General features: G+C 33.9%; 1 protein-coding gene across 3 annotated transcripts; it reads right to left on the bottom strand.

The window, feature by feature from the left end:
• Positions 1-2,575: 2,575 nt before the first annotated feature.
• Positions 2,576-9,305, bottom strand: LOC105172336 (aspartyl protease family protein 1). Of its 3 annotated transcripts, none has more exons than XM_011093720.3 (11): positions 9,265-9,305; positions 8,631-8,861; positions 5,893-6,028; positions 5,208-5,443; positions 4,880-5,104; positions 4,349-4,484; positions 4,165-4,238; positions 3,986-4,085; positions 3,854-3,911; positions 3,235-3,306; positions 2,576-3,156 (listed from the first exon to the last, which is right to left on the bottom strand). In XM_011093720.3, the coding sequence occupies exons 1-11, from the start codon at positions 9,288-9,290 to the stop codon at positions 2,882-2,884; spliced, it is 1,569 nt and encodes a 522-aa protein (XP_011092022.2). In that variant the 5' UTR covers positions 9,291-9,305; the 3' UTR covers positions 2,576-2,881. The 3 variants fall into 3 exon arrangements, with proteins under 3 accessions (XP_011092022.2, XP_020552990.2, XP_011092020.2); XM_020697331.2 differs by lacking the exon at positions 9,265-9,305 and adding an exon at positions 9,111-9,254; XM_011093718.3 differs by lacking the exon at positions 9,265-9,305 and having other exon boundaries at positions 8,631-9,110.
• Between the last annotated feature and the right edge of the window lie 1,974 nt (positions 9,306-11,279).

The following is an 11,279-nucleotide window of genomic DNA, read 5'->3' as shown; positions in this document are numbered from 1 at the left end:
ATTATAGAAATTCAAATTCAAGTTCAAAGGAGATCTACGTGGAGATTACCCTTTAAATTTATCAAATATATTTTTGAAGATAAGAATCAAGGGATAGAATAGAGATTGTACCTATTTTGATATTTCAATCCATATATTTATATTTATGATAATTTATTTGTATTGTAATTTTTCGGACACGACATAATTAACGTTCACAACGTCGCACCGAAAAAAATACATTTTGCTGCAACACAAAAGACTTCGCCCCTAATACCTAGTCAAGGGAACTTGGACTTTCGTTGTTAGGAATAGGAGCCAAGTAGTACTCTATGGAACTTAGTTCTATGTTTCTAAATGGAGCCAATTGCACTAGGAGAAAGCGCTCATTTAGAGAAGTCCTTGGACTCGATATTTTTTGGGCCGAATTCCTTATAAGCCTAAGAGTGAAACCCACAAAAAAAATTTAAAACTCCAACAATCAAGTTAGTAAACCGTCATAGAAAGATAAAATCAAGATAAAATAAGGTAGCAATGAGTGCTTAAGAAATGAGAAAATAATATTGTTCATTAAAATATTTCAGCAGTAGTTTGTATTTGTGTTCATGTAAAAAGGCTTTACCTTTAACAAAGGGGAAAGGACTTGTTTTTATAGCCATAGTCCCCCAACAAATGAAGAAGTATTACTGCTAGAAACTCGGGCTAATGGTTCATATGGATAAGTCCCCTCAAAATTTGAGAGTAGTTGATGAGAATCTCCACGGAATCCTGCACGACTGGGGAAACTAGGCGTGGATAAGCTCTCTAGCAGGTAAGATCTGGATTCCCATAGGGTTGTTAGGGTGTGTTTCCTCATCCTTGTCATATTCTACACGGGCGATACTCCTTTCTCGGACGAATGATCTTCCACCACTTGGGAGAGTGGTCAACCTCGCGATTAGGTCAGCTCAATCCCCATGGGCCAATAGGCGTTTGATCGTGGCCGACTCTCTTACAAGTCCATGCAAATATTTGAGCTATGGAGGCTACTCCTTGGGCCTCGGGTATCTCCAGGCTTCCTACCATGCTTTGATATAACTTGGGCCTCTAGGGGGGTCAGGCCACTATTTGGATTGGATACATTTTTGGAGCATCAGTATCAATTTTTTTCATCTTAGTATCTACTGAAAAATAGTCATTACTTAAAAAGATAATAGAAAAAATAAATCATAAACACAAGTTAAGTATCAAAGTGATATTAATGGTGAAATTGAGGCTCTAATTAAGTTATTTACAATTCTTTAGGTACCAAATAATATTAATGATGAAATTTGAATATCAAATACATTTTACTCGAAAAAAGTTAATGAAAAAAAAAAAGTGGCACGTAAAAAAGGAGGCAAATAGGAACTACCACCATTACTTTATTTTGTCTAAATGAACGAGATACTTAATATTAACTAGTAATTGTAGCACACTTTATATGTGTGCAACTTTTATAAATACTATTTAGAATAAGATATTTATAAAATATTTATTATTTGATAAATTATATACAAAATAATAAGTTAATATTAAATTTATAAAAACATAATGATAAAAAAATGAAAGAAAATTAAAAAAATAATAACAACTAAAAGATACTAGGATGGGAAGTTAGATGAAAATTTTAAGATAATAAAAAATTAAATATAAAAAAAACATACAAAAAAAAAAGAGAGACACCAAAGATACACTCACCTTAATATATAGTATAGATTAACGAATCTCTAAACAAAAATGTACCCCAAAAAAACCAAACATACACCTTGTAAAACTTAAAAAATGAACTAACAAAAAAAAAAAAATGCTTTTACAATCCCCAAATTCAAAATTAGGGTTCATAACTTCGGAAAAGAGAATTATGTATACAGTATGTAAATGTTTGCATGTACGATTACATACATATTAATACAAATTAATTATGGATTACAGCTTTTAACGAAAGAAAGTATATATACCATAGTTTGGGTTAGCACTATCTTTGAATCTTTCTGGCTGAAGTGTCATTTTGTCAAAGACCAACAAATTTCCCCAATCCTTAGCCTAATCTTCCAATTTCAAGTTTGTTCCACAGTAGATGATTTTGGGGTTGATTGAAACAAATCAATAAAAGTTGGTTTGAATTCGATTTGTTAAACTTAATAAATCAAATTTGGATCGAATACTCGAGCTTGATTCATATTGGATCCAATTAAAGATTGTTTGAACTCGATCAGAGCATCAACCAACCAAATTCAAACATCTTTTTTTAAGCTCGATGTTAATTTAAATAAACTTAACAATAATATTCGGCTCGACTCATTTACAGCCCTACACGTGGGACATATCAGCTCCTTTTTCCAAGCAAAAACCTGCTAACGGACACATGAGATGCACGCGTGTTCTGCTGCACGACAAAGTGCGAACAGGACCGAAATTGCAACGTCTTTGGGCTAACCCCTTTTCAAGCGGAAGCAAGGTTCAAAATTAAAATCCCATAAAACGAGGGATTAAATTTGAAATGGCCAATCTTGTGGGATCAAATTTGCAATTTAGCCTCTATTACAACAACTAAGAGATGAACAGTGTAACAACATTTGATGGAAACCAATATATTTTTATCTGATAAGAAAACAAATAATGCAATGTAGCATACATGTGTTACAAAAACAAAATACAAAGAGCAGTGTACTGCCAGCCTGTTCATAAAGCAAGCTAGAATCAACATCTGCCATCCTTAGAGCTGCCAGTAGTAGTTATTGAAGTTGAAAAATGCCTATGTACATAAAGTGTTCCGACATTCATGTAAAGAATTAGACACAAATAATATGCCATGTTTGCCTGTGGTTTAATGTAAACAAGAATAGTAAAATATAAGGCAAAAAAGTATTTGGTAAAACCCTCATGTAGAAAGAACGAAGAAGTGATGGAGGAAAATGGAAAGCATGACCATCAGAAGACTGTTAGCCATGGAACTAATCCGGGCTGCATCGTTTCCAAAGAGCGGTCTTGTTGATGTTGGTGGTGGCGGTGGCGGCGGCGGTGGTACAGGAGCTGAGCGAGTTCTGTTGGGCGTGGCTTCTGGCTCGAGAACGGAAGGTGGAGGAGCACCAGCAGGGCTGCCCTTGTCAACGGGTAGAGTGTTTGTTCCATTGTTAGATGAGACGGAATCGTAGCCTGAGATGGTAAGTTTCAAGTGAGTGCATATAAATCACTTGCAAGAATGGAAAAGGAGAAGTGAAGAAAACAACTCACAGTCGGATGCTTTCCAACCCAAAACCATCTCCTCACGATCAAACACCATGCGGTAGCCAGTCATGAAATTTTCTGAAAAGTTCAACATAATAGTGAGTCAGGAAAAAAACTGTACGCGGGACTGTTTCGATTTGTATGGTCCGACTTAGATTTCAGCAAAGAATTTGGATAAGATTTTCTCAAATGACTCCATATGAAATGGATTTGGAATTCAATACTATGTTAGTAAATATGATTTTGAATGAGAATTGAAAATTTTGAAATGCCTAACAACATAGAACTTACCGTTATGAACTTGAAATTCTTAACTCAATCGAAACACAGCATAAGAAAAAACAGACAAATACTGAATAGGCCTGTTACGCATTGATCTGGAGGGGTAATAGGTGAGAGGGGACAATTCTGACAGGCATGCATTTTTAGTAGATTCAGAAACTAAAACTGTTCAAGATAAACATACTGAGTATCTATTTGCTATATTCTTTTCTCCACACTTGACATGCAAGCCTCTCGATGGAAATATTTTGAGGCTGACTATCGTATGCCCGTTTGGCCAGAACAACTCAAATGAAAGAATGAGATAAAAAGCAAGCAACTTATGCATAATTTTGATACTCACGTCCAATGATGTTAATATCCCCACTTTTGACAACAGCCAAACAATATGCATATCCACCCTGCGGATAAATAGAACATCTTTAGCACAATGCCAGATACAAATCAGCATTGCATTCGGCTGAAAGTTTCTCACCTGCCGAGGAATTACAATTGTTGGTGCAGTAATCAAAAGCTGGCTTCCGCCTTTCATTGTAAAGTTCAATTTTGGAATGAAATAGCTATTTTGTGTTGCACTGCAGGCCACAGAAATATAAGTTATTCATACCGTAATACATCACCTCAAGCAGGGTTTATTGCCAAAATTAGACTGACCTCAGTTCATAGCAATAGTCAAAAATAATCTTCCTCACAGGTTGATAACGTGGCTCCGTTATCCGAGAGTTAAACTGCAAAGAAGAAATTACTTCAGGCTTTCAAACAGGTGAAAATAAGATCTCCCGGCAACCAAAAAAAGAAAATAAATAGAAGAGAAGGAAAGGAAGTAGCACTATCTTACACCCTCTACAATAACTGAGTAAGCTGGGTCGTTCAAGTACGTGAACGATGTGCCCGAGTCGAAGATTGCTGTGAACTCGACATCGGTGACGTTACTTCCCACAGCTATTTGTGTAACAGTGACATTATAAGTTGGGCTGCCAGAAAGTTGAAAAGCATTAAAAATGGGTCAATCAAAGATGACGTGATAATGTTAAAATTTTCACTAATTATAAGTATTAAGTGACAAGAATTTTTAAATTTATCACTGTAATAAATTTTTTATAATTTTATTAGTAACAATATTTACATAGTTGTCACCATCAATAACTAGTGAGAAAAGTATAACATATATAACTATCACTATATTTGTATCATCAGTAAATTATCGCAATAGATGTGTCACTAATTGTCTTTATGCAATTGTTGCCACAAATAATTATAGTAAGTTAATATATATCAAAATTTTAAGTTTGTCGCTTAATATGTTGTCACTAATATTATCTTTCGTTGTAACAAATCGAATGCCAAAGTTGAAGTATCGAGTGCTTACTGCAATTGTTCAACATTGAATGGAGTTACGTTTTGGCCTGGAGTCCCTTTATCACCAAACTCGATTCTTCCAATGCCGTCAGGCCCGAAACACATGGAGAAAGAATTTGCAGTAAGTCCTTTGCTAGCCAAAATGCTAGGAACGGAAATATTGTCCATCCCGAGCCCAAATAGACCATTGATAGCAGCAGCATCTAAGAAATCACCAGTTTGAATCATCCCACATCTGAAATGATAGAATAGCATTAATGCGTCATCGCAGAACGAAAAGTTGGTAGTGAATATATCAAACTACAACACAGTTCCTGTAGAGTAAAAGAAACACCCACCCCAACGTAATTGGGGCCTCAACAAGGCCTTGTGGATTTTCGTCGGTGCCCAAGTGCAGAACATCATCAACCAATATCCCTGTAGTTGAGGTGTTGCTGGAAAGATATACCTCCTGGTAAGCACAGGCATTGAGCCTGAGGGCACATCCTCTTCTCGGTCCACACATAGTGCTATTGCATGGAATGGGCTGGCTGGTTGACGATGTACTAGGGCTGTATATGTTTAGATCTAGTTGCTGTTTTATAGAAACTTAATAAGAACCGGCAACTGATGCACACTCGATGTGTGTGCACATATACAATACAAAACAATGATATCTCGCTTATGCAAATTAATTTTTTAAAAACAAATATAAATTAAGATTATGTATAATTAACCACAAGTTTATAAAGGATTAAAGATAATTTTCTTAAATATTAGGTTGAACAATGCTCCCACTTAATTAATAATACAGACAATTGAAGACAAAAACGGCACGCAAGAAAACTATATAAATCGATATATGTATCATAGGTGATGTAGTGGGTTAGCAAATTAGCATTACAATTTTCACAAAAATCATAAAACATATATAGTAGAATGTGTTGGTTGGTTAATTAAGTAGACAGCAAACATCCGCACGCTGCAAGATTAATTGGAATACTTTGAATAGAGAACGGTGTCGAGTTTTACTATTTTGCTTACCTTCCCGGACGTGGAGTTCAAGCTACGTACACAGTTGGTACAATCACACGGTAACCAAAATAGGTCGCTGCCGGTATCAAGTGCGACAAGAAATGTTAAAGGAGGGGTACCCACAGTAACAATTGCATAGTGCAAGCTGCAAATATGCAAAATAAACATGATATTAGAAAAGATATTACTATTTGCAAGTAATGTCTTCAAAGTTCTAACAGATGGACTGTCAAGTAGCATTTAGTTGACGAAGAAAAACAAATGGGGGGAAAAGTTCAAAAAGCATACGATTCTTCTCGTTCGACTGCCTAAAGTTACCATCTTCATTGTCACAAATTGCCACTTTTTAGCAGACTGAGTTAGTTTGATTATATCCTTCTCGTTCCACGGTAGAACTACACATACATCATGCATGCAAGAATTGCTATGTAGGGAATAAAGAAGAGTGCAATAGCAGCATCAACCATTTAACATCACAGATAAAACGCGAACATAGAGGAAAACGGCATAGTGTTTGAGAATTATTATTTCCTTCATACACAGCAGGAATACTTAGGATAAGTGTGGTAAAGATCTCATTGGGACTTGTCATAAATTCCCATCAATTCTTATTCCTAGCAAAAATAGTTTTGTCTAACATAACTAATGGGAAACCAGTAACAACTTCTAATTATCTAAAAAAGGGATTACAGAAGCGCTCGTTAATAAGAATCTAATGTGAAAAAAAATACACAAACAAACAACTTACATATTTTGACTTATAAGATGTTTGGCGAAGCATATCTAAAAGATTCAATAAGCTCATACAATTTATAAAATATTTTTGGTGTACGAGCATATTTTTAAAATAAGCTCTTGAAATATTGGGATAAAATAAGATCATGAAGTTTATAGAATATTAGTATGATAATGTAGAATTTAATATGATCAAAATTGAAAGAGTTTGTTAAAATGTCAAAAGTAAGTCGTCAACTCCTTACCTTTTAGATGAGTTCAGAAAACTTCTTGTTTTCAGACATTATAAGCTCATTATTCTAAAAAGTTTACCAAACGTTTTACAAGATATTATAAGCTCCCAAATGTTGTTCTAATCAAAACACCATCTTAAAACTATAGAAATGTGCCAATTAATAATCAACTCTTGAATGTATAAAGCAAGAGCAAGGTGCCAGGATCTCACTATCCCCGAATGAACTATAATTCACCAGAAAAATCAATCAAAAATCCCTTGAACTGGTTTTAAAAGAGCATGTATATATAGAACCTAAATTTTGTTTCCACGAAGAAAGCTTAAACATCCATTTCTCTCGCTTGATTTGAAAAACTCAAACTAACTGTGAGTCTAACTCCTCTCAACCATTTTCAAAACCATCGAAAAGACCAAATAGGAGTTTTTAGGTGAAATTAGGAGCTCGATTACTTGAACAATAAAATTGTTATTTTACAGCAATAGGGAAAAGAAAGAAGGGAAAAGAATCCCCAGAAAGCATCTTCCTCTGCAAGTAACAAATATTTAACGATTAACATATAAGTAAACCATTCATTTGAAATTATTGTTGTTGTACAGGCTATCTCTCTTACTAGTATCGGCCACGACACTTTAGGATAAGATGCAAATCAGGTTGTCTTAAGTCTACTCAGGATAAGAGGATGAATAAGGCTTACGCAGACTACGAGACCAGTTAAATCAGAATGTTTTACAGGTCAGGCACTATTTTCTTGGTTAAGTCCAGAAAAGTCAAACAGGTCTTATTTCCGTTGAGATCAGCAATTCAGCCTAAAGACTACAACCGTGACATGGAGTCCAATGTTGAAGGATCAAATAGACTAGTTCAAGTCCTTACATAGAAAACGGAAACGATGGAGTTGAGTTTTGCAAGATGGACGTGTTTTGGCTTTGCTTTGGTAGGGAAGCATGGAGAGAAAATTGCCTTAGATACTGTTACAGTTTTTTGGAATTTATCAACAATTTCCTGGAGGATTACGTCACTCCTCTAATTCCTGCATCTTCTGCATCAATTGTGATTTTTAACTAAGTGGAGTTGGTATAACTTGAAACACAGGGCTTAAAGACCATGATTCAAGCACTTAATCTCAGTTCATATCATAATGTACTGTTTAAAACTTGAAGTAGACGTTTCAACATAAGCAACGATTGAAGTCCTTTCACATATTTTCAAATGTTTGGCAGAAACACAGTTCTCCTAACTTACTCAGCAAATTGTGCAAGAAAATAGCTCCAAAAAAGTCACTAGTTTCACATCTAGAAAATGACCTCTATGCAATACAAGCCACTTATCCGAAAGTCCAGTCTGAACTAATTACCGAAGATGCAAAACTTATCTAGACAGTTTTCTGAGTTCATAAGCATATTTTGGACGGATGCCGTGAAAAACTTATACTATGATTAGAAATAACACGACTCTAAAAATCATGTAGATTAACAAAAAAATCTTTTTGTTATGGCAACAAGTGTGGATAATGTATGATAGTTTCGTCAGTGTTCTTTACAACAATATGTACATGTGATTTACATAAGTGCACCTCCAAAGAGAAATGATAACCATCCTATACAGTTAATGCTAATTCCATATTTAAGAGAATGTATTGTACTGTGGCAATAAAACACCATAAAAACATAATCCCAACTGCTTGATTAGAGAAACTAAAAAATAACCAAAGAATTGATGATAAATGAACTAAACAGTGAGAAAATAAATAAAAGAAAGAAAGAGTAAAGCACGTACAATCCGAGAGAGCTGAGACGGAACGTCTCGTTGCCACCCAAGAAAGTGAGGAGGGGAGTGGTGGCGGAGGAAGTGGCGAGACGGCGGGCCTTGAAGAGCTGATCCCGGTGGGCCATGGCGGCGTAGTAGTCAAGAGAGCCCTTTTCCGGCAGCCCATCAACGTCCAAGAAATCCTTCACAGTGTCAGAATACCTGTGGTGGATGTCGAATCCGAAAGTCCCAAAAGCTTCGCTGCTCTTGGCATTAATCCAACAGGCAAAGGCTATTAGAAACAGAAAACCCCCAACTACGGAGTTCTTAGAATACATCATTAATTGCTGCTACAGACTAAATAGAACTGAAAAGACAAGTGGAATCAAGAGAACCCCTTCCTCTTCCACTGGCCCAATCAGTAAACAGAAGGTGGGTCAGTGACGATGAGAAGCCAAAATTCTTGTTTATATAGGAAGATGTATTGTCAAGAATTGGAGAGAGGTGTACCTGTGTACAAAGGACTAAGACTGGTTCAAATCAAATACAGCGTGTATAGAGAGAGAGAGAGAGAGGAAGGAGAAGCAATCATCATCATCAATCATCGTCATTACAATATGAAAATTGAGAGCTGAAAAGTCTTCGGACATGTCCCTTTACTTACTTTAAACTGTTTGTACAAATGTACATTTGTAAGAGTGTGTTGGATTTTGGCAGTTGCTTGTGGGGTCAACGCCGAGTTTCACTTCTCCATTTTCCACCAACTACTGAAAAGGTGGTGGAAATACGCTTGCCGGAGTTGAATTTTATATTGGATATATGAATTGCATTTTAGTCCTTGTTTTATAGCGAAAATGCAAAAAACTCCATTATATAAAAATATATAGACCAAAATCCCCCTTGTCTTATTAACCTATGTGGACACCGTTCATTTTAGTCCCCAACATTCGAGTTTAACTTCAAAGTAGTCCTTCTTTTTGCAATTCACTTCAAATCAGTCCCTCCAATGAAATGATTTTATTTATAGAAAATTACTTTAGTCCCTCACTTTTTATTTTTAATTGCAATTTGTTCTCTTTTACTTAAATTTTAAAATAAAACTATGTTTTAAAAATTAAAAAAAGAAGTATGTGCCATCTAATTCGAGCAGGCACTTTTTAATTATACCCCAATTTTCAACATTTTAATTAAATATTCATTTTCTTATTTATATTCTATTTAGAAAAAACAATTTGTTTATATATATTTTAAGTACTCTTTTATTTAAAAAAATTCAAGAAGTGCATTAAATACACAATAATTATGTTTATATATCATTGATCAAGTTATATATCTGTAATTATCCAATAGTAACTTTTTCAAATTAATTAAAATCATTATATTTTTCTAAATTTATGTGCAATGAATTGATGTGGTCGAGGTTTTTACGAAAGGATAAAACTGAAAATTCTACTCGCAACATGATAACTCACCAGGTGAAAACACAATTTTCAAAGGAGTTTTTTAGTAAGAGTGGTCATTATCAATGAATAGTAATTAGGTTAAAAAAATAATATTTTTGATATTTTTAGTAGTGTTGGAAGTTATATTGTCTGGTGGGTTGCATTTGTTTAACATGTGTCTCATATATATTAAATTACTCTTTTACCCTTACAGGTTAACATTGTTTTCCAATATACATCATGAACCAAATTACAATTTAAAAATGAAAAGTGATGGACTAAAATGATTTTCTTTGTAAAACATGAAGAGCTTTATAGGTTAATATGAGAAAAAAAAAAAAAATCATCCACTGGAGAGACTAATTTAAACTTGAGTTGAAAAGATAGGGACTATTTTAAAATTATAATTAATTAAATGACTATTTTAAAATTACAATCAATTAAAGGTTAGGAACTAAAATAAATTTTACCCGAATTTTTTTTGCTGCATATTTTGATCCCTATTTGAATGAATTTGACTAAAATGCGCTTATATAATACGTACTTAAAAAGACGCGTAATTATTTTATTTATTTTGAACTTATTCTTTAGACTGTTTTTTGCATTTATTGTGACGTTCGTAGAATTTTTACATAATTGGGAGACTAATTGGTAATTATTAAAAATTTAAATTTAATTAGTAAATAAATTATAGATTGAATTTGGGATATAATAAGATTTGAATGGATTAAATTGGAGTTCATTATAATATTTGGGGACAACTTTTATTAATTAAGGAAATTTAGGAGGGACGTAATGGGTATTTTGAAAAAAATTAATTAAATAAATAAAATAATAATATTATATATATATATATGTAAATGATATATATATATATATATATTAGTAAATAATATGTATACATACATATGTATGAGACAAAGAAAAGAAATTGAGAGTTGCCCCCCCCCCCCCCCCCAGCCCGCCGCCTCACTCTCCTCTTTCTTTTGTTTTGTTCTTTAATCAATACACACACATATACACGGCACACAACACACAATTCTCTTGCGGAAAAAAATAGAACCAGAGGTACGAGAATTGTAATTCTAATTTTTATTAATTTATATGATTATATTATTTATTTAGTTGGTTTATTAAATGTTGTTTATATTAAGCAATGTACTATTTAATCAATATATTTTACGAGTTTAACTATTTAAAATAGTGTCGAATTAAATATCGAATCGGATATAAAAAT

The sequence above is a fragment of the Sesamum indicum genome, linkage group LG10, assembly GCF_026168435.1.
Source record: "Sesamum indicum cultivar Baizhima isolate 11 linkage group LG10, ASM2616843v1, whole genome shotgun sequence".
Classification (NCBI taxonomy): Eukaryota; Viridiplantae; Streptophyta; class Magnoliopsida; order Lamiales; family Pedaliaceae; genus Sesamum; species Sesamum indicum.
The sequence above is the reverse complement of the archived record's forward strand: the minus strand, read 5'-3'. Positions and strand labels throughout refer to the sequence as shown.

What these genes read in the sequence shown, in the direction of transcription:
- LOC105172336 (XM_011093718.3), bottom strand. Translation starts at nt 8,941, where the DNA reads ATGATGTATTCTAAGAACTCCGTAGTTGGGGGTTTTCTGTTTCTAATA. An exon ending in GAGGCCCCAATTACGTTGGG is followed by an intron (nt 5,105 to 5,207) that starts GTGGGTGTTTCT and finishes CTATCATTTCAG; the next exon opens with ATGTGGGATGATTCAAACTG. An exon ending in CAATTGTAATTCCTCGGCAG is followed by an intron (nt 3,912 to 3,985) that starts GTGAGAAACTTT and finishes ATTTATCCGCAG; the next exon opens with GGTGGATATGCATATTGTTT.